Source organism: Cryptomeria japonica, chromosome 10 (genome assembly GCF_030272615.1).
Source record: "Cryptomeria japonica chromosome 10, Sugi_1.0, whole genome shotgun sequence".
In the NCBI taxonomy this organism is placed as follows: Eukaryota; Viridiplantae; Streptophyta; class Pinopsida; order Cupressales; family Cupressaceae; genus Cryptomeria; species Cryptomeria japonica.
The window spans coordinates 902,210,059-902,234,365 of record NC_081414.1 but is presented as its reverse complement, the minus strand read 5'-3'; the positions used below and the strand labels follow the sequence as shown (position 1 = coordinate 902,234,365).

Below are 24,307 nucleotides of genomic sequence, written 5' to 3'. Positions count from 1 at the left end.
CAGTGTTGAATCAATTGTGCTTTTATGTAACATGTGGATCTCATCCAGATGGAGATATATCTTTGCATTTAAAATGCCAACGTGGACTCAATGCAAGGCAAGACGTTGTAGTGGAGTGGTCATTTTGTTCCATCTCTCTTCAATGATTTTGTGTAGTTTGAAGATTTTTTCTTTAGGATCTTTCCTTTTTGCATTTATGATGACTTTTATCTTCTTAATCATTGAGTTGATGCTATCATATACCTCACCCAAACGTGGTCTATCCATGCCGATATAACAGATCAAATGTCATCAAAGATCATTTGCTTAACCTTTGTTGTCCTTGTAGTGCTGGATTGCTTCCATATGGACCAATTTGGGCTGATGACAATGTTAGGAAGTGTCTCATGAACCTTCATAAGTTGTCTCAACAAATTGTGTTGGAGGCGAAATGAGTCTCAACTTGTTTGAAAATCAAAATTAAAAAGAAATAAATTTACTAAAGTAAAAAATAAAAATAAAATTTAATAGTTTATTAAAATGAAACATTTTTATTCTTCAACTTACCCTCAACAATTCCAATTTCGAGAATGTTCTAACTGTGTCTTGTGTGACATATGATGGTTGGTGATGAAGATTTGCATGTCTTCAGTCTTAGCATACCCTTTTTTGATCCAATCAATTTTGGTGCAAATTTTTTGTAGCATAATGTCGAGGGAGTGGATAGCACAAGGTGTCCAAAAAATGTGGGAATATTGCTCCTCAACCAATAGCCTAGCCACTCTACAATTTTTGGCTTTTGTTATAACTTGCACAACATTTTGAGGGTCCACTTCCTCTGTGGCTTGACAAAGAATGTTATTAATAAGTGCATCATCCTTTTATCCTCTTTACACAATCCACTGCCACAAAGAATGTTATCAATAAGTGCATCATCCTTTTATCCTCCTTTCACAATCCACTGCACTAAAAAACATTGCCTTTTAGGGGACATTGCAATAACATTGATCAATGACTGATTTTTTGCATCTTTCCATCCATTAGAAATGATGGACACCCTTGTTTTGACCCACAAATTCCTTATGGGCTTCAAGGAGTCTTTAACAAATTTCACCTCTTTTTCTAATAAGGTGAATAGCACCTTCTCAAAACCCAAGGAGCCTCATTAATTGCTTTCACCATTTGTTGCCAATATGGTGAAGAGACAACATTGAATGCCAATCCATTTGCGGGACACATCTTGTTATGTGTTGATTGATAATCTCTCAAGTCTCATTATGAAATGCTATTTCCAATGGTCCCTTTGATTTCTTATGTGTAGAGGCCACAGGTTGTTCTTCAAGTATGGACAAAAACTAATGACTCTCTGTAGGTTGAAATTGAGAAGGTGGTAGAAGGGGTTTCATCCCTAGAGATCCTTTCTTTAACAAAGGATGATTTGATTTATGGCCTATTGCTTGATCTACTTTTTCTTGGTTTTTTGGAATGCTAGTATCATGTTTGCTTGGACAAAGTTTGATGCTTTGATCTTGCACAAATATCCTTTCATTCAATTGTTTGAGCTCAAATATCTAATTTTACATTCACCACAAATCCAAAAATAACCCCAACCTCCTAGAAGCTGTTTTACCATTTCAACATATTTCCAAAGGAGAGTTTGCGTATGTTTTGAAGCAGGGTTGATTCATGGAGCTAAAACCAATTGCCATTGTAATACCTAATACAACAAGTTCAATAAACAACACATTCGAAGAATTGAAACAAATGAAGACTAAAAATATAAAATACAACTTAATAATTAATTCATTTAAAAAAAACTAAGCATGTGTTATAGATACCTAGAAGAATGAAAACAAACCAAAGACTTCAAAACAAAACAAGAGAGTTTATTTGTAAAAAACATGTAGTTAAAAAAACCAAAAACTTCAAAAAACCTACCTCTTTAAAAGAAATCTTCCTCTATGATCTCCTTGTCAATAAACAAACTCTTGCAAATTCGTAGGAATAGCACAACTAGCTTGGAATGTTCTACGATTAATCTCCAACTCTATTTGTGTGATGAAAAGCAAGAAAATAAGTTCAACAATGGAAGATAATATTTTTGTTTTTCATTCACTATATGAAAAATAAGTTTGCTTTTGCCTTTTGAATGTTTTTTATGCCACATTTTAGGGTTTGAGGGACATATTGTACTTTAAGGGTAAAAAGGTAAAAAATAAATTAAGAAAGGCAAAATTTGCTTGTGTGGCACGAGTACTCACTAAATTTGCCTCAGGTTTGCTTGGGATGTGTTGTGATGTTTTCACACATTGCCCCATTGCAAATGGGGCCCCCCACTTTTTCGCTTTCTAGGTTAGTTGTCTTAGCTTAACTTTTTGTAATGGTAGTGTCTTGGCTATTAGTCTTTGCGTCGAAGAGGTGTAGTTTCTCAAGGGCTAGTATGAGACGATTCCTTCGATTGATCATCATCTCTAGATGGCAAGGAAGTGTCAAATTGTGTCAATTTGAGCTAGATAGGCAAGGAGGTTTGAGAGGTAAGTCTCTTGAATGGAAATTTCATCAATAAGTATAGAAGATTTTCCTTTGCCATTCAAGAGGTCTGATTGCACTTCCATTAAGAGGCAAGTCACACGGGCAAAAATTTGGCTAAGTATAAGAAAATTTCCTTTGCCCTCCAAGAAGTCTGAACTGACTTCTAGTGGCACTTGAAAAGTCCGATATTGCCTTTGCTCTTCATGGATCACGAATTGCTTCCTTTGCTAAGCAATAACTTTGATCTTTCCAATCACTAACCTGGCCTAGAATACATTTCCACGTCTTAGAGGTTTGATTTGGATACAAGGAGTTGTTTTGAAGATAAAGTGATGAGCTTGAGCGAATGGAGCAAGAATCTTGAACATTTCTTGTGCCTCACCACAAATACAACTTTTCCTTTGCTGATTTGACATGGATGATTGATATAAAGATTGAAACCAAAGATCAAATTTGATGGGAACAAGCTGGAGATGGCGATTTTAAATGACTTCCTTTGCCCAGCCAAGGCATAATCACTTCCACTTCTCCCAACACTGCCAGTGGGTGCCTGTTGACGTGTGTTTTGTACACTATCAAACACAGAATAAAATACCTAAAGGTACCTTATCCTCTCTTGAATAAAGCCTCTGATTGCTGAAGATATCGCGGAAAAGGATCAATCAGGATGACTTCAAGGTTCTTGTATGTAGGGTCTCTACGTGTGGATAAGCTCTCTGTGGTATGATGTGATTTGCTGGAATCACAAGGGGACTTACATTTAATGATTGAATGTCTGATCTGCTTTGAATATTGCTGGAACACAGGCTCTTTACTAGCTTTGATTTGAAAAAAGGAAAAAAGATGAGGGCGAGAAAAAGATTTAATCCTAACACTAAGAATGTAAGAGCAATGATTGATCTTTGATGAAATTCTAACTAAGTCTTGTTTTGACATCCCAGGACCATCTCCACAAGGTTAGTGCGATCTTCGAAGGAAAGCTTTATGATGTTCAAATCATCATTGCAGGCATAGACACCATCAGGTTGATGCATATCAATGAAGAAGCGACAATTGAAGTTAAGCTTAAGTTGAATGATTCCAGTTGACTACACAAGGCAAGTCTGCAATCAACAAACTGCTAGTAGTATGGATATACGAATTCTACCATCAATCAAACACATTTCTTCCACTCATCTAATAACATGAAATCAAATACGAGAAGTATAGAGACCATGCAAATTGTCAAATCGACCCATAAATTTCACCATTTCTTCAATGAAGTTACAAGTCTTTTACAACAACATCTTGGCAACAATCTTTGCCTTCTCTCTCTACTCTACTCTAATTGCTATTCTATCAACTAGCTAATCACCTTCTAACTACTCTCTATCTGTCTTCTAACTGCTTCCAACTATATTCTAACTATTATCTATAAAATGAAATGCCAGGGCTTATATAGTGCCCTCAATACAATTCGATGGCTTAGATCCATTCGAGATCAATGGCCAAGATTCAACAATGAAAACCCTAATTAGGGTTTGTTACAACCATTACATAACATTTAATGCTTGACCAATGATAAAATTGTATTGCTTGGACACATGTCCTCTCTAGAAAATTCCACCAATGGATAGCTGGGGTAGGTACATCGGAGTTTGTGCCACCTTCCATGAGTTAGGTACATTGAATCTGGAAATGCTGAGGTGGACCACACTGACTGGAGAAGTGATGACTAGGATGCCACCTCGTCTGACACTTGTAACTTGGTAAATATTCAACTTGATGTTGTTGAGAAGCTAGCTTTAATTAATTCATCTGGAACTATCTGCTTCTTCAACGAACCCTTGTTCTAACTTCTTGTGTCCTTGATGTGCAGGATGATTGATGTACCTCACCTTGGAATACTGGATTGGAGAAGTCGCCCTTGATGACGTTAGTCCAAAGAAGGTCGTCCTTGTCGATGCTAGGCTGGAGGAGGTCGCCCTTGTCCTTGCTTGATCGTCCTTGATGAGAACCTGCCGACTTGTAGATCCTCCGGGTTTTGGAGTCGCCATCTTGATACCTACACAACATTTCAAAATTAGTAATATATCTTGAAATGTAAAAATTAAACTTTAAAAGGAAGATTCAAGATTTTAATTAGGAAACTTCATGATAAATCTTGAGTTATCATTTCCTAATTAACTACGCAATTTTCAAAACTTGAAGTTCAAAATTCAAAATTTCAACATTGGGACTAGGATGATCTTGCCATACCTCCACTTGAGAATTAATTCTAATAAATGATGCAAAAATAAGGTGAATTTGCTAGGCAAAATGTAGATCAAGACTCCCTTTAGCAAAATGCGCCTCCTTTAGTCTTCACAAGCATCAACTCCACCACCTTAAGTCTTCAACACTTGAGGAAAATTTGCTCCAAATAGGCCAGCTTTCGCACTTCTTCTTTGCCCTCCAAATCGCACTTGAAATAATGAGTGAATGATTTGAATAATGAACAAACACACCCAAATATATAGAGCGCTCACCATTTTATTTCCCATAGGCCGACTTGACAAAATAAGCCAAAAAATAAAATATAAAAAACACTAAGAAGAAGGCCGACTTGATAAATAAAGACAAAATAATGCCTTGTGCACTCAACTTTTAATTTTTTATTTCACAAAAATTAATTTTAAATGCCTTTATAATAGAAATTCGATTTTTTTGAGGCCCAAAATTAATTTATTAAATGCCAATTTAATTAATTTTTTCAAATATTTCGAAGTTGATGATTTTGGCATTTCATGCGATTTGGAGGATATTAACGCCCAAGTAGAAAATAGTGAATGCCAATAATTTCGCTCTGGTCCCTTGGAGAGGTACAAGAGCGCCTATTGTCTTTTGGGTTGATTCCCTCCTTTGTGGCCCACTCAAGTTATATTCAACGGACAGAACACACTTCCCTTGGCCTTTTCAAATCGTAAAATCACTTTAATCTTGCAAGGATAATGCAAATTTTGAAATTCAAGCTCCGGTCCTTCAGTGAGGGACAGGAACGAATTTTGTCTTCTAGGCCAAAATGCTTCACTTTTCACCATGAAATGTCTTGGCTAAGGAAGATATCATCTTGTTACACGCCATGAATAAGAGTTCAAGTCTAAGAAAGGTCTAAAAATGTGTATATAAAGAAAATCGCTCTGGTCCCTTGGTGAGGGACAGGAGCGCTTTTACCTTTCTAGACAAAAACTCCATCATTTCATTGTCTTTGATCAAGTCTGGATGCTCTATAATGTTCATTTCGTCCTTCACCATGCCTTTTGATGTTCCAATTTGACCAAACAAGGTCAGGAATGACTCAAATAAGCCTTTTCTCCCTGGACCCTTGGTGAGGGACAGGAGCGCTTTGCCTTGGTCCCTTGGAGAGGGACAGGAGCGAAATTCGCTCTGGATCCTCAGTGAAGGACAGGAGCGAAATTTGACTTTTTGAACTCTCTATCAGGGTAATTTTTATGGAATATAACATTTAAGTATAAGAAAGAAGAAAGATAGAAGGAAATGTCACTACTTTAAGTTATATTCCATATATACTTTCAGGATGTTTGAGAGTGGTTTCAGACCTCCAGGAGTTATATTGCAAAATCTAGTTTTTTGAGGTTTTTCAGTTTCCAGACTTAGTCAAATTTCAGCATCAGGACATTCCAGACTTAGCCAAATTTCAGGATCAGGACTTTCAGACTTAGCCAAATTTTCAGGATCAGGACTTCACTCCAGCAAGACCTGCTATCCTATTGATCTCCCCGATAGCACTCAAAAATGCAAAAGCCAACTGACAAAACCCTAAAAGACCTAAAAAAAACAAACCCTAAAAAGCAAAAAACAGGGGTCCCCATTTGCAATGGGGCGATGTGTGAAAACGTCACAACAGTGCCCAAACCCATTCACTCCCATTTCTATTCCTCACCATTTCCTTCACCATTTCACCTTTCCATTCCCTTCCATCTGTCTATTTTACTCCTTCCCACAGCTCATCCATCTTCACCCTCTCCTTCCACTTCCTACCTCACCCTCACCTTCACCACATTCTCCTATCCTTCACCTCCTCCCCATTCATTTCCATTTTCCCTCACTCACTCACTCCCATCCCCTTCCATTTCTTTCCATTCATCTTACCCTTCCCCTTCACCTACCTTCCTTCTTTTCTTCCCTTCCATCTCCCACCATTTCCACTTCCCCTCACTTCCTTCCGTTTCACCCCATATCCTTTACCCACCTACCTTCCTATCCACCATCTACCTTTCCACTCCCCCTTCCTACCTTTACCTTTACCCCCACTACCACTTCCATCTCCTTTACCTTCTATCTCCTACCCTTCTTCCTCTACCTCCCTACCTTCATCTATACCTTCAACTACCTAACCCTCTTCGCATCCTAGTATACTCATCCACTATCCTTCACCTGCATTTACACCTACCTACCTTCACCCACACCTACCTATACTTTCACCTACACCTACCTTCACTTTCACTTACATCCCCTTACCCCTTACCCCTTACCCCTCTACTTCCCTTAGCATACCTTTCCACCCTCTACCTTTCTATCTTCCTACCGTTGCTCCCCTTAGCCTACCCTTTCCCTTTATCTACCCCTCCCTTATCCTATCCTAACCCACCTTCTATTTCCTACATTTTCTAACCTACCCCCTTACCCCTTCACTACCCCTTATACCTCCCGTTCCACTTTACTCCCCATGTATCCTAACCCCTTCACTACTCCTTATACCTCCCAACTTCCCTTCACTCCCACCGCAGCACTTCTTATACCCCCCATATTCACCTTCACTTACCCCTCATTTCCCTACATCCCACTCCTCTTATCCTTCCCTCCTACATTCCTCCACTTTCCTCACGTGGCAGCTTTCCTTTCCACTTCCCTCGCATTCCATCCACCTCACATTTCTCTCCCTCTCTACCTTGCCACACATGTTTGGCCCCCACAAAATCTAAAATGGAGATTTAAAAAGTTTTTAATTTTTATTTTATTTTTAAAAAGCATAAAGCATTTCCTTTGACTTCCTTTACTACCGTAGCCTTGCTTGGGTCCCACCAATTAAATAATAGATGCAAATTAAAGCTTCTAAGGAATTTCAACTACTGACATCAGCACTTCTTTGGACTGTCCAAGTCAGCAACCCATGGGACAAGTCATTTCTTTTGCCAATAAGGAAGAGCAATTTAACATGGTATAATGTCCTTTGCTCCCCAAAAAGTACGATGGCACTTCCATTGTTGCCCTTGGAAAAGTACGAACCCACTTCCATTGCCTCTTGAAAATCCCGAACTGACTTCCATTGGCATTCAAAAAGCCCGATCCCACTTCCATTGGCATTCAAAAGGTCCGATCCCATTTCCTTTGCTATGTAAAAAGCCCGAAATTTTTGGGGATAATGCTAGTGCCAGCTAAGGTGAAAGGCCAACGTGGACCAAAGGACAAGGAGCACCTTATTTAAGTAAAGAGTTTGAAAATTCAAAACTTTAAAATAAGATAAACATCTCAAAATATAAAATCAGCTGTTATGATGGAGCGCTCAGCAAAGGGAATTAAAACATTTTTTAAGAGGTCTATAAGAAAGCAAACCAGTTCCCATTCCACATCATCAAAATACAAATCTTTCAATGCGAATTTAATATACGAAGCAGAAGAATGCGAATTCAGGACTGAATGCATCCAAGAGACAGACTTAAACAATTTTTTTAAGTCAATTGAAGATGATTACCAATGAAAACAAGGTGAGTTGGAAGCAGAATTTGGACGGGTTGCAGGTGAATTTCGAATCAGAATTCATTAAATCTTACAGGCAGACCTAAAAGCCAGAAAATGCAAATTGCATCAGAAGATGGAGCAAGCATATTATAAGTCAGATCTCTTTTAAAGCGAGTTTTGCAGAATCATAAGCAGATTTTAGGTGAATATTAGATGCCCTAAGCGCGAATTTAGCAGACCAAGTTCTGATCAGACCTAATTTTCCTGGTCAATATTATCATTTCTTGGCTCAAAATTCGTTTCCAGATCTGAATAGGGGGTTTGGCTCTTGATTGATGAGGGATTTATGCTATTTCCATTAGGTTTATTATATTATTAATGCATTCTTTTTTTTTAATTATTCCAAAATGTTTTCCTTTCTTTCAGGTTGGGAGTACGAACTTGTGGAAAGGGAAGTGGCAGAAATCATAAGCAGATTTTAGGTGAATATTAGATGCCCTAAGCGCGAATTTAGCAGACCAAGTTCTGATCAGACCTAATTTTCCTGGTCAATATTATCATTTCTTGGCTCAAAATTCGTTTCCAGATCTGAATAGGGGGTTTGGCTCTTGATTGATGAGGGATTTATGCTATTTCCATTAGGTTTATTATATTATTAATGCATTCTTTTTTTTTAATTATTCCAAAATGTTTTCCTTTCTTTCAGGTTGGGAGTACGAACTTGTGGAAAGGGAAGTGGCAGAAATCCAATCTTAGGGCACTAAAATCAGACCTAAAGGAAAATGTCTGATAAAGGAGAAGAAGATAGATGCAACAACAATACGAATGATCAATCACATGAAGAAGTTCAAGTTGCACATCCAACGCATGAAAGAGGGATATCATAACAAAAAACAAAGATTGCGCTCAAGTTCAAGGAAGTGGATGACAGGCAACTATACAAGCAAAGGAAAGCATTCACACATCAAAAGGGAATACAAGAAGGTCATCAAAGAATTTCAAGATCAAAGAAGGTTAAGGAAGGAAATACTTCAAGATTAAGAGGTTGAGATTAGGAATGCATCACAAAGAGGAAAATTTTCAAGTTAGAGTAAAGAAGAGCGAACGTGATCAAGGAGTAGAGAAAGTTTTAGATGAGCAAGCTGAGATGGTATCCTAGTCATCACTCCACTAATCAAGAGGCTCCCCATCAGCATGTCCGGATTCAATGAACCGAACTCATCCTTGGAGGCACAAACTCTAATGTACCTAACCTCACTATCTTTTGGTCAAACATTCAAGAGAGAACATTTGTCCAAATATTGTAATTATTTCATTGGTTAGAATAGAGTTGTTTTAACAAACCCTAATTAGGGTTTCCATCTTGTAATCTCAACCTAAGTCACAAGGTTCGAGTTCGAGTTCGAGTTCGGATGAAGTTCGGCAAGGGTAAAAAGTTCGAAAAAAAAATTTGGCATCAAATTTGCCTTATATAATTTAAAAAAAAAAAATTAGTAATATATCCAACAAATTATCAATATACTTAAGATTGCAGAATAGATTCAAAATCATTATAGACAGATGCAACATTCTTAATATAAACCATAGGAAACATGTGATATCATGATTGTCAAGTTAAGATACAATCAAATGTCCAGACTTTAGAACTTCAAAAAAGCTACAAGTCATCAAGATTGCAAAGATGTTTTTAGTCAAAAAGGTATAATCAAAATTCAAGACTATAGAGCTTCAAAAAAGCTCCAGGTCATCAAGAGCACATGGCTGAGTTGCTGCTGTAGCATCATCATCATCATCAGTATCACTGTCCAATTCATCATCCACAAAGTCATCCTCAGGCTCATCTACAACTCCAGTTACCATGTCTTCTGAAATTCATTGTTGTGAATAAGATGTGGAGTCATTTGATGATCTATTCATGAACAATTTTAAATTGCTCCGAATGTAGACAAGATCTCCCAACTTTCCGGACAGCAACTTGTTCCTCTTTTTGGAATGGATGTGGTCAAAGCAACTCCAGTTCCTCTCACAAGTGGATGAACTCGCTCCCTGACTCAACATTCGAATGGCAAAGCGTTGTAGTTTAGGATTTTGTGCTCCATAGCTTATCCACCATCTATAGCCAGGTACCTCATCTCGTGTCATATCATCTCGGGCTGCTTCTACTCCAAACAACCCTTCTGCTCTCTTGTATTTCCAACTTTGGTCTCTAATTAGACCTGCAATTGTTCTATCTTGTTCAAACCTGCTAATGGCTTCATAAACCCTGACATGATTTCAGGATCAGCTTGTCTATCAATATGAAATAACTTAGGCTCCAAATAGCATGCTGCTGCATGCAAAGGTGTGTGCATCATCTTCCATCTGGAATCAACTATCTCCCAAATCTCCATGTACTCTGCTTCTACATTATTTAGTGCTCACTAAATAGATTCCTTACAACGGTCTATGCTTTCATAAAGCATGCCAAGGCAAGGAGTGTCACCATCCACCATACGAAGAACATCAACAATTGGTCCACATATATTCAAAACTTTTGCTCCACTTTCCCAAAAGTTGCTGCTCAAAATGATTTGCTCTATGTTCTTCCCCTTAGCAATTTTAGAAAGTGCTGAACTTTCCCACTCATTGGAACAAACAACCAATCTCAAAGCTGCTTTCTCTTCAATCACTCTTTTCAAAGTGATATAAAATGAAGCAAACCTTGTCTCACAAGGCCTCAACAACTCCCTAGATGCATGTTGCCTGTATAGACTCAATGTGAGACGGTGATTTCTAATGAAATTTGCCACTGCTCTCCCTCTATGGATTGCTTCATGTATCCATGAGAATTTTGCCAAGTCATGAAGCAACAAATCTAGACAATGGGCTACACATGGGCTCCAATATATCTGTGGGTACTTCTCTACAATCAGCTTCCCAGCACCCACACAATTTGCTGCACTATCAGTAACCACTTGAACCACATTTTCCACCCCTACTTCAAGAATGGCTTCATCTAGTATCTGAAAAATATATTCCGGAATTTTCTTCTGGTTCATGGTGTCAATCACTTTCAAGAAGACAACACCTTCAGGGCAAGCTACTAAAACATTAATCAATGACCTTTGACATATATCTGACCACCCATCACTCAATATGGTGCAACCTGTTACTTTCCAAGAAGCTTTGACCTCAGCTAATTTTTCTATCACTCTATCTTTTGACCTCTCTAAAAGAGTTGTTCTGAAAGCCTCTGAAGTTGGAGGTGTGTACCCTTTGCCAAACTCTGCAACTTTCTGAATTGCGTTATGGAAATGAGGATTTCTTGCCACATTGAAAGGAATAGCACTTGTATAAAACAAATCAGCCAATGCATCATCCACTTGTTGTTTCTCTACCGGTTTCCAAAAGCTTTTCAGTGTTCCACTTCCTTCTGATGCACCTGTGGCCTTGGGTAAACTGGAAGAGGAAGAGATAGATGTGAACTTGGACACATCCTCTTGAATTCTTTGTTTTTTTTGTGTATTCTTGATCATTCCTGCAATCGAAGAGGATTGTTCTCTTTCTAAAGCAGCTCTCATTTCTGCAGTCACTTTTGGACATGCAGTAACACCTCCTCCTGCACCCCCACTGATTCCAAGTAAGTGGTCTCTTGCCCTTGTTAAACTTCCTTTGAAAGGTTTCTTACATTCCTTACAAAAGAGTTCATTACCATCACGTGTCACATATTTCCATACTATAGAATTTGATTTTTTAGGAGGCATTTTGGTACAATTTGGATATTTAAAAAAACAAAACAATATTTAGTATTGAAATTGTTAACTACATTCTATTTAAAAAACAACAAAACAAAATATATGATTTTTTTACTTTTGACTTTTATAAAGAAAATGAATATTCTTTCAATAAACATAAACCTAACACTAAATATATATATATATATCTTGTAAAACATAGAACGAAATTATATTATTATTTACAAAACACAATTTAAAAAAGTAAAAATAAAAAACTTTAGTTTACTTTATTTGACAGATAAAAAAGTTGAATGTATACATAAATAAAAATTAATATATTTATGTTTTATGTTTTAAAACATAAAACAAAAATATATTAATTTTTATTTTTATTTTACAAAATAAGAAAACAGTAAAGTATTTGACAATTAAAAAGATATTTAAAAAAAAAATATAATATAAAAATAAAACACTCTATTTTATTTGATAGATAAAAAAACTGAATATATAAAATAAATATATTTCAAAATTCAAATCATATTAATTTTTATTTTTATTTTACAAAACGAAATAAAAAATAGTAAAAATGAAAAACATCCACATTTAAAAACGATATTAAAATAAATTTGAAAAAAGAAATCATAAAATAGAAAAACAAATAAAAAATACATAAGCAAATTAAAAAAAAGGGTTTCACGGCCTACCTGTGAGCTTCAATGGCGGCAGAAGAGTCCAATGGCGGCACTGCGAGCACACTCCAATCGTGGCAATATACGGCGAGGCGAGCAAACAACACGGCGGGCAAGCACGACACTTGCAAACACGGCGACGTCAACTTCGGCGGGCACAAAACACTGCGAACACGGCAGAAGAGCAGCAAAGTCGGCTGCTTATTACGCCAAAATAGCCGAGTATTTATTAAAAAAAATACCGAAAACCCTAAAATAAACCCGACGAAAATATATTATAAAAAATGAAAAAGTTAACATTTTGTCATGCGAATTAGTGGCAAACTTTGACGAATTTAATACCGTTTTAATGAGTTCGCCGAATTTCGAACCTCAAACAAAAAAATCGGCGAACCTTGTGACTTAGATCTTAGCCATTGATTGTGAATCAATCTAAGCCATTTGTTGTAAAGAACTATTTATAAAAGACTCAAATCTCCTCATTTGTAGAGGTTAATAGGTTAATAGTTTAGAAATAGTTCAACAACAGTGAATAGTTGATATATGTTAGATAGCAAGTAGTTAGAATAGATTAGGAGAAGAGGAAATTGTTGCTAAGGCTTGTAAATGGATATACTCTTTTCATTGAAGATAAGGTGAAATGTGTTATTTCAACAAGCTACATGGTTTCTACTTCTCATTTGCTTTCATGTTGATTAGATGAATGAAAGGAATTGTGAATGATTAATGATGAAACTCCTAATCCATACCACTAGCAGTTTGTTGATTGCAAATTCGCCTTGTGTGGTCAACTGGAATACTTGAATGAGCTTAAGTTCAATTGTAATTCAATCATTGATATGCATTCAATTAATGGTGTCTATTCTTGATAATGATTTGAAAATCATCTAATTTCCTTAGAAGATCGCACTGAGCTTTGTGGAGTTGTTTCTTTGCATGTCAAAGCAAGGCTTAGTGGAGTTTCACCAAAGATTATTCATTGTCTCTTGCATTCTTAGGAGTAGCGTAGTCTTCCTAAACCCATTTCTTTTGCTCTTTTATTTTCCAAGCAAGTAGTTAGAATCTAAGTTCTAGCAACATCCAAACATTTAGCATTCAAGTATTCAACGTTCAGCATTCAAGTATTCAACGTAAGTCCCCTTGGATTACCAGCAATCACATCAACCATTGAGCTTATCCCCGAGTCAAGACCTGACAATAGAAACCTTGGAGTTGTCTCATTTGATCACGCAACATAGCATTTGAGAGACTTTATTCAAGAGAGGATAAGATACCTTGGTATTTTATTTTGTGTTCGATTGTGCTAAAAACACATCAACAGGATGGACCTGCAAGATTTGAATGGGATCCCACCCAAACCCATAGGGGATTGAATTCGGACCTTGAACCTTGGCCTGATCAAACTAGGACTCAGGCTTTGTAGTGTCTGGATTGGTGACATAGTTAATAAAGAATAAATATTAATATTATTATTAATTTTAAAAATTAATTAACATACACAACTAGTAATTTTTTCATTATTAATAGTAATTACTACTAATATTAATAGATGTTTGGAATCATAGTTCGAAAACTTGGACTTAGACTTGACTCAATGGCCCAAAATTTTGACTCGGGGACTTGGCAAAAAAAAAGCCTCATAATTACACAAAAAAAGAAATCAATGCATTTAGATTTTAGAGAACATAGAAGTCTACTTTGACTATCAATTTGTCATAATTCAAACATTAAACATGTCATATGACCTTCAAACTCTCAAAATTTGAATTTTCAATCATTTTGTTTGTTATGTTCCGGTCCCAGAAGAGTTTGAGCTCAAGACTTAGGAGTTCGAGCCAAAGATTCAAGAGTCTTGGAGCAGGACTCGACCAAGTACTCTCCAAGACTTGACGAGTTTTGCTGAATACTTAGTGATTTTTCAAACTATGCTTGGGATAGTAGGCCATTCCTAGTTTTGGGAACATCTTGGGAATGTTTCCCAGAAGCTTGAAATATTGAGTATAGAGGGGGGAAGTTCTAGCCCCATCGTATATTCCCCAAACGTATTTGGATGGAGAAATATGGGAATTCCTTCGGAACACATCCCTAGGGTACATTGACGTAAGCATGTGAAAAAAAAGTTATGGTGGCATTTTATAGAAAGAAGTTTTTTGCATATGCATCGAAAGGACTATTGCTTGTATAAAAGAAGTAGATTTATGCTAGAGAAACCTTTTGAATGCCAGTTTCAAATGCTTTTTACCTCCAAACATGCAAGTTGGCTACTTCATAAGAGAGCTGGTCACCTTTATATTAGCATTGAAGAGGGGGGTGGCTCATTAGACTTAATGCTGAGTGGAATGTTATATATGGACCAAAAACTCTCACATAGCATGATGGATCGATGAAATACCAAATTGCAAGATTAAATGGACCCCATTTTGAAAGAGTGGTCACATTGGTGGTTGAAACATTGTTTCAAAGTAAGGAGTGCCTCACCATTTATTCATTTGATAATATGACGTGCTGGAGTAATGTATTCATAATATTGGGAAAGGTCAATTTCTTTGTTTTTTTGTATTGAGTTACTTGGCACTCAAATGGAAAAGTTTTGGTAAAAGCTAGTTGCTATAGAAAGCTTCAGAGATGAGATTTGGTGCTATATGCCACAAAGATTTCTCTTCTTTTGTGTGCCTAGAATTAACATGTTATAAGTTGAGCTAAATTGTCCTTAAGTTCATACCTTGTATAGTCATTATAACGAGAGGGTGAGCTGTTGGATGGATTGGGACATGAGTATATTAGTTTGTATATTTGTTGAAATATCACCTCTTTATGTCATATTGCAATCCACTTGACTAAGGGTGTAATTCCATGTTGGTGTCTTGTTAAGGTGACACGTGCTCTTATTATATATAGGGTTGCCTCTCTACGTTTTATATTTAATCACTCAATCTTTTGGAGCAATTCACTTCTCCATTTTTAACCTGCATGTTTTGTTGCTATCCTCCCTTCTTAATTTTGCTTTAAACTACTGTAAATGCCATATTTTGTGTAGTTGTGCCTATTTTGTTATGCAGTATGCTTCATCTTTGTAATCGAGTCAGTGGCCAAATTCTTGATTTATGTAGCTTTGTTTCAGGTGAAATCTGGGTTTGGTTCATCTATGGGAATGAATGGATGGAGTTTGCAGCCACTAATATATTGGATGGTATTAGAACTTGTATGGCTTTGAGAGAATGTGGATGGGGAGTTTTGGTACCCATGCTTGCAATGTCCTATTTTTTTCGGCTCTTTTCAATGTTTTGGTGCCCCTTTTTGTTAATTACCTATTTGAGATATCTTAATATAGGCTTATCTTTGCGTCCTTTGTGTTTTGTCTTTGTTGATATCTAAGTTTATGCTCTCACTATAAACTAGTGCTTACGTGGACATCTGTGTAGAAAGTTTCATGAATGTGTTGGTTGAAAATTTTGTACACTTGGGAAGATGTGCAAAATTATGGTTTCAGCCACAGCGTGTGAGTTTAAAACTCTCCTATTTTAGGGAAGGCTCCTCCTTTTCTACTAACTAAATACTTAATCTAATTTAATCTAATTTGAGTAGGACAGCAACCTTTCCTCTTTTTTTTCAGAAAAGATTATGTTCTTTTCTCTTCCTAGAAAAGAAACAACAATTTTTAAATGGTAATAACAGCAGCTGCAAGACAAGAGAGGAAATGAAGTTTCTTGAAAGCACAAAGACTCCCGTATCCTCCTTCGGGATGAGAAAACAACTAAGCACAAAGTCTAGAGTTCCCACAATCCTATCTACCTTTTCCATAATTATAAAGCAAGAACAATATACAACATATGGCAGCGCAAAGTCTACGAGTATGATGCACCTTCGAATCACTTCAAATGGGAACAACCACAAGCACACAATCTTACAGTGCTTCTCAGGTTTTAGCTGATAACTAATTTAATTCAATCCTCATTGTTTGCATCACAAAGTCTACAAGAAATCAAATTGAAGCTCCTTTTAACAACTTTATTACAATAATCTCAAGTAAATACAAAGAAATATTCCACTATGACCAAAGAACACAATGGACATAAAGTATGGCTTCAACACAAAGTCTGAAATTCCAAACTCTCTTGATATTACTTGAAGAAAATTAGTTTACAAGTATAAAGCTCAAAGTCTCTATGCTTGCAATTTTTTGCAGACTTTTCTTGTTTGCTAAAAAGATAAAAATTACAAAGGGCACCCTCGTCTATATATAGGGGAGGGGTTGAGAGCAAAAAGGGGGAGACGTCTAATCAACTAAGATTTTTTCCACAACTAACTAACTAACTATGAATTATTCAAATTACAGTTCTATTGCTAACCAACTTGTAATTTGGCTACATGTAATTACAATTTACAAGACTACAAGTGAGAATCCATTTGTAATCATGAATCCTGACACTACATGTACATGTAATTTGTCGAAAACAAAATGTAAGTTTCATGATACACTTCTTATTCTTTTCTATCTGTGGCCATGAAGGACTAGAATCTGTGGATGAATCTGTGCAACTCATTAGGATCAGGACTTGCTGTATTTGTGGCAACGACAACAGTCTTGATGATAATGTCAAAATACCTTACTGTTGCCTCCTTGTGATCCTCAAGAACAATTTACATTTTATCAAAGAACACTTGATAACTCACAAACTTATGGATTGAATCCACAGTAAACTGTTCTGATTCTATTTCCTGACGAAGCTTTGATACTTATTCAGTAAGTATCAGATCTTTTGTGAGTAAATCTCCATCATTACTTAAGATCTTGCAGGATATCTTGTCAAAATTGGAGAGGACATCCTGCTCCACCTCATTACTCATTTCAAGAGTAACGTGTACATCTTTGATGAGATCTTTGATAACCAATGACTTGTTGGTCAAAAGTTCATCAAATTCTATAACCTTTCTCTTCCTGGTATCACCATATTGTTGCACAGGATTTCCAACTTAATCTGATCCATTTCATGCCAGATTCTTAAATCTTTATCAATTGAATCTAGACTTTGGTTAAAAGCATCCAAAGTCATTTTTGCTGCTCTTACATTGTTCAATACATGCAATGTTTTCTTTACCACTTGAGTGCTTTGATCAATCAATTGATCTACCCAAAAATCAACTGCCTTGGCCTTTTGAGTGGCTTTCTCCAATTGCTTGATAGATTCTTCAGATGTGGAGGAGGTCAAAGGATCAACTTGTTTTGAAGAATTAGTGATCTTTTGGATCATTGTGATGAGCGGTGAATTCTTTTCCTTAAGCTCATTTTCCTTCACCAACAACTCATTATAACTTGGACCATTGAAGCCATTGAATTCGTAGCATCATGCATAATACCTGCATGCGTCTTCTTTCCATGTTCTACCCTTGCGAGCTTGTACTCAGACAACTGCATTTCTTCTGGCGGTTTCTCAACTAAAGGCTCTGCCACTTTTGCATATTTCATTTTATTATTATCCACCACCACTCGTGAAATTGTCTTTGCCTTTTTAGCAGCCCTTGGCTTAGGTTTCCTGAGCTGCTGGAAATCAAATATGTCTGGAGAGATTTCCTACTTCCTTTTAGGTGTGATTGAACTCAACCATGGGGGTAGTTCTAATGAGTTTGCATCTGAGATAGCAACCATGGTTTGTGAAGAAACAGGCTTTGCCTGTACCACGGTTGTCACTCTAGGAGAAGCCTCTGTTTGGACAGCGACAAGCGTTTGTTCAGGTGGCAAATTCACATCAAAGACATTCTCCAGTCTGCCATGAGAAGCCTCAACAGGTACTTCAACATCAGTGCAAACGGATGTACTTAGTTCAACAGGATCTACATGAACTGTGGAGAAAGAGTCCACATTTGTGTCAATTGGAGACATGGGTACATCCAATGACAATTGAGGAACAACGGTATGAGGAGAATCCGAGCCTATAGAAGGAGTAGATCTTGCTGTATTTTCTTCATACTCTTCACCCTCTGGGTCAATAACATGAATCTGCATCTGTGGTTTCTCCTTTCCTTTCAGTGTTACTTCTTGTGGAGGAATAACCAAGGCCCTACTTACCCTTAGCTTGATTCTAGTGCTGGAAGAGGAAGCACTTTCTTTAGACTTAATTCTAACCTCAGATCTTCGCCCAATTGGTCCAGCTGAATCACTTTCTGCTCCACCTTTAATCTTGATGGTCTTGACATTATTATTCTTTAGCCAAGCATTGGTGTTGAGAAGAATGGGCTGAAATTCGTCAAAAACAGAAACACGCTCCTTTTGTGACCATTGAGGAGAGGGAAGAGGAGCCTCTACAACTCTGTCCTGTATACTCTGGGTCAAGGATCTGCCCGTCATCCACCATTCCTTTTGTGATCTTGGTTAGATCCAGATCTATAATCTGCTCCAAAGTGAGCTTGTTGTAATCCATTCTCCTGATGTCTTCTTCAGTGTGAAGATCAACCCACACATCTTCGAGGCAATGAACATGAGTGAAGGCTCTCTTGATTTTGTCCTTCATCCCCCGATAATCAAAATCTTTCCTCTCCTTGAACTTCCTTAACTTGATATCTTGAGTTTAGTTTCCATCGCCTTAGTTCTGGCTGAGGTGGTCAAAGAATACCAACCAATTTGTAATGGATTATGAGAGGAAATATTGATACCTTGTTTGTGATTGGCTAACTGGATTGCATGAACTGCCATTAGTTGCCAGGCCAATTCCATCAGAATGATCTTGTCGGTGGGGTGTCTGGGTAGCATGTATGGCTGACCTTCAAAACATCCGACTCTCAAGTAGGTGAAAGTTGGGAACTGCAGGAACAAACATTCGTACTCATTCACCTTCCTCCATGCTACCTCGGAGGCTATCATGTTCTTGAGTGTTTTCGCAAATAAACACATGAAATGGCCAAAGAAGGCATCCTGCACTCTTCTATAATGAATTTTGTTGGGCCTCAAAGTGAGTTGTTCATAATACTTCCATATTGGCACCAACGATCTGTCACCTTTGGTAGAAAGACCAGGAAACTGTCTAAGTGACGCCGCTATGTACACCAAGTATGAATTCATGTAAAAGGTGAGGGTGGTTGGAACTTTTGCTAGCTGCTTGTATAGGTTGTCATTGATTTCTTTAACCTAGAAAATGTGAGATTGCCCTTTTCTCATGACTACAATGTACTTGTACATCCAAATCTCAAACACGTTGGAGTGCCTTAAACCCATTAGCTTGCTGAGAAGTGTGATCATATCACTAACTTCTTCAATGAAGTCAGAGCGAGACAACTTGGGCCATCTTGTGAAACTAGTCCTAGGAGTCTTGAGCCATTTAGAGTTGATGTGTCTAATGCAGTCCGATCTTCTTTGATTATAATGATCTAGAGCACTCTTCATAGAGATGTCTGCATACACAAGGACAGTGGGAACTTTGAAGATCTTATCAATTGTTTCTGCATTTAATCTGATTATGACATTGCCATCATCATCTTTGATCGTCCTAGATCTGCTGTCAAAATGAGCAGCGCATGCAAGCACAAACTCCAGCTCCAAGGCAGCCACTGGGAAAGAGGAGACCAAATGAATGTGACTGTTCAGGAGCAATTGCATGCTATGAGTCGGTGATCCCTCCGCTCTTTCCAAAAACTCAGACATATCGACATGTCCAATCTCTGTGTCTGTGATCTCATCAATGAGAAAAACCACTTGAGTAGGAGCAATCTCATTCTGATATTTATCATATTTATACTTCATCTTCTTGTTGGAAGGAGATGCTGGCTCTTCTATCATTGAACAAGAATCTGCAACACTGATGAAAACTTGAGAGTAAAAACATCTTCAGCAGCTATTGGGGATTCCATGATGCCAAAACTTTGAAAACCAATGCTCACATCAAGACTCACATGGGTATTTAGCATAAAAGGGATGGATCAACTAAAGATGCTTTTTGGATAAACTTGGACAGCGATAGGAGTGGAAATTGGATCTCAAAAAGTCAACTGCAATTGCATAAAGCAAATGAAACTTCATGATTTGCACTTGTAATCGGGTCTCTAAAACCCAACTGCAAGTGTGAATGCATAGTTTGAAATGCGGGTGATGATGAATGCTTGCAATCGGGTCATAGAGATCCGATTGCATATGAAGAGTATGCAATACAAGCTGGGAGCACTTGTAATCGGACCATGAATGCATCCTTAACACATATCATAAGACATGAGCTTACTTGTAGTCGGGTCTTTTGGATCCAATTACAAGTGGAGACATAATGAACTTGCAATCGGGTTCTAAAGACCCGACTACAAGTAGAGGGTATGAAGCAATGCAGAGATGAACATGATGAGATGATGAAGAATTCAAATTTGATACTTGTAATCGGGTCAAGAAGACCCCATTGCAAGTATACTTGACTTACATAAGAGAGTGAACTTGTATTCAAGGAACCCGATAATGCATCTTCCACCTTATTCACTTGTAATCGGGTTACAAGGACCCGATTGCGAGTCAAAATTGCTTGGGGAAGTAAGCTTGTAATCGGGTCTTTGTAACCCGATTACAAGTGAACCATCTTGAGCTCATTACAATCAAACACACATGAAATGCAGATGATGGGAAGAGCAATTTCAAACATACACGGTTCAAATGGAAGTACCACTGTGAAGGCTTCACAAATGTTTAATACTCAGCCGTAATAAAGAAACCCTTACACAGTGTGCATAAATGAGAACAAGATAAAGGAGGCCAAGCAATGAAAAACAAAAAGAAAGCAAAGCAAAGTAAGAAACTTACCTGGATTCAACGCAAAAGAAAGAAATTCCCTTGCTCTCTTACGTGACCTCAAAGAAGAAAGCGAAGCATGAATAATGCATTCAAAGTCCCAAATAAATATAAAAGAAGAAGAACACTCGTTTCACAATACCATTACTTAGAACATCAATGATATTTCCTCAAATCGTGGGGTGAAGGAGAAACGGATCGGGGCATCAAAAATCAATGAAAAGCAAAAAATATGCAAGAGACTTGTAATCGGGGTGCTAACAGCCGATTACAACTAAAAAGACCACTTACATATCACAAGGAACACTTGTAATCGGGTGTTAGAACCCCGATTACAAGTTGACAAAAATAAAAGATAAATAAACTTACCTGTAGTTGGGTCCCCAGGACCCGATTACAATTATTATTCATTTACTTGCAATGGAAACAAAAAGTTCCCCTTACTTGCAACAAGACACTAGAAATCCGATTTTGAACTAAGAGGGGCATAAACAAAACCGAAAACAAAATAAACTTAACAATGAAAAACCCAAAGAAATTGCACACTTGATTAGACATTAGTGAAGACAAATTTGTCCTCGAAAAGTGTGCTTTAGAGAAATAACAATATGAATTTTAAAGAAAGATTCATAGGGGTTGTCTCCATTTTTGAACTACAAAAAATTGAGGACAACAGAATGTAGGATACAGTTCATAAAACTTCTTCTGGGGTTGAGAAGCCGACTATTAGTTTGATTTTCAATAAGCTCTTTCAAACATTTAGTAGAGAAAGGAAGAAGAAAGGAAGAAGAAATTGAAAATGAAAACTGATTTTAATAGGGTGATGTGCTAAACAAATCTGATCATTTGTACCAGGTTATTAGTATGGGACTCAGTCATCAATAGTGACAAGAAGGCACAACCGCAACAATGAAGGTTAGAGATGTTATGGTCATCGATACGTGGAAGGCCAGAAGCTGCCTAAAAGGATCAAGCAATCCCAAACACATGAACCAATGCTATAAATGCAACTGAGAAAGGCAGAGGAAAAACTTATAGACAAAACCATAAGTAGACATAGTGAACGATGTATTTTATTCATCAAAAGCCATATATTAGCAAGTGAATACAAGAGGTTGAATAATTGCACAGTTATGTTGGCTGAGACAGATCTGAATAATAAAATGAAATACATGCCCAAAGGTTGGAGACTGCACATTCTTGATATAAAAATGTCAAAAAGTTTTGCTTGTAAATTTAATCTCCATTCCGAAAGAACCAGATATAATATATAGGACTTAGAACTAGAAGCATAAGAAGGGAAGAAGAGGAGAGAAAGGAAGAGTAGGAAAATAAGTGGAGAAATGAATGCCTTGATTCCCTAATAAATTCTGCATGATGATGTGAACAGAAAATTACTTAATACGATACCAGCATGACTGAAACTGCAAATTAATGTTGTCACCTGCCATGATCTGAGTGCTTGAAACAGTTGTTTTAATGCTGCATGTCTTCATTTCTTGCCTAAGTTGCTGGTCCTGTTACACCAGTGCGGTATTAATGTTTTTTCTCTGGGTACCGGTACACGTTTATATATACAGTAACATTTTGCTTTGGATGAGTAATCTTTTCTTGAAATTCTAGCGCTTCATAGCAGCATTATTTTATAGAAAAGGTTATCAGATATGGTGTAAACCCTGAAAAGAAATGCTAAAATCCTTTACTATGCTAATCTAGAAAGATTCTGGGAAGGTGGTGAATTGATACAAATGCCTTAACGAACTTTAATAAACATGATGGATTAAAGTAATCATTTTCTTGGATGGCAGAGTATAGTGAAACATTGTATTCTGCTCGTCTTATCAAGCATTTCATATTTAGATTTAGGGATGGCATTTTTTAAATTAAAAGTTTGGAAGATGAGTATGGTGGTAATCCTTAATTTGCTTTTGTATACATTTCTAAGTTTTTGGGAAGTGATCATGAACTTGCAGGGTCTAATCTTCGCATATATTTTATATCAACGGTTTCTGTGCAATTGGAAACCAAGTTTTAATAATTATTTTTTGTGATTGTTCAGTTGAAACCTTATGTGGCACATACTGTCCACGCCCAAGCTGCAACTGAGGCTGCGAATCCTAAGCATTCTGCATCTGCAATATCAGATTCATAAATTAGTCTCCATCTTATCTTAGTATGCCAAAGTGTCAGTGACTGTAATTTACTTGAAAATCCAGGGAACGTTTTGAGCAGTGATTACTGTCACGTTATGTACTGGCATAAATGCTCAACATATGTGGAACTTTGATTACTAGTTTCACTTGCATTTTACTGATAGGGTGTTAAATTGATTTTTCTTTCTGTTTTGGCTTGTTTCAAACATGCAGTTGTCTAAAACAACTAAAGAAGAGAGGGTGAATGATGGGTAAGCTTCTGGTATACATTCATATAAAATATGGCCATCAAAATTTAAATGGCTTTTTTTATTCTAATTTTATTGGAATTTGGCTATAAGGCTTGGTGCCTTGAGTCATTTGGAAACCTTTCAATACATTGATCTGATGTTAAGATGGATAAATGCCAGTGTCATTTTTATATGATTGTTAATATATTTTAAGCTTTAGAAGTTTAGTTAAGAAAATCAGATTTATGGTTTACTCTTCTCCAAAAAAGAAAGTATAGTTGATTTCTATGCTTTTCAAGTAATATTTGTACAAAAATTGAAATACCTTTTCATGAAATATTTGTACAAAAATTGAAATACAACTCTTAAATTGAGAGAGAAAAAGATATTATAGTTGATTTCTATGCTTTTTATTAAATATTTATACAAAAATTGAAATAGTATTTAAATTGAGAGAGAATTTTTGCAAATTTATTTAGGTTTGTGTAGAAAACTTAAAACGCATACTTGAAATTGAGTTTAGATTACA

At 36.8% G+C, this 24,307-nt stretch overlaps 1 protein-coding gene across 1 annotated transcript in view; it reads left to right on the top strand.

Annotated features, from left to right (window-relative positions):
- Positions 1-23,927, top strand: part of LOC131032022 (uncharacterized) — a 33,986-nt gene extending 10,059 nt beyond the window's left edge. Inside the window, exon 3 of the mRNA XM_057962909.2 lies at positions 23,455-23,927. Coding sequence (XP_057818892.1) covers positions 23,455-23,547 — 93 coding nt within the window. The 3' untranslated portion in view covers positions 23,548-23,927. The remainder of the gene's footprint in view (positions 1-23,454) is intronic.
- The last annotated feature ends 380 nt before the right edge of the window (positions 23,928-24,307 follow it).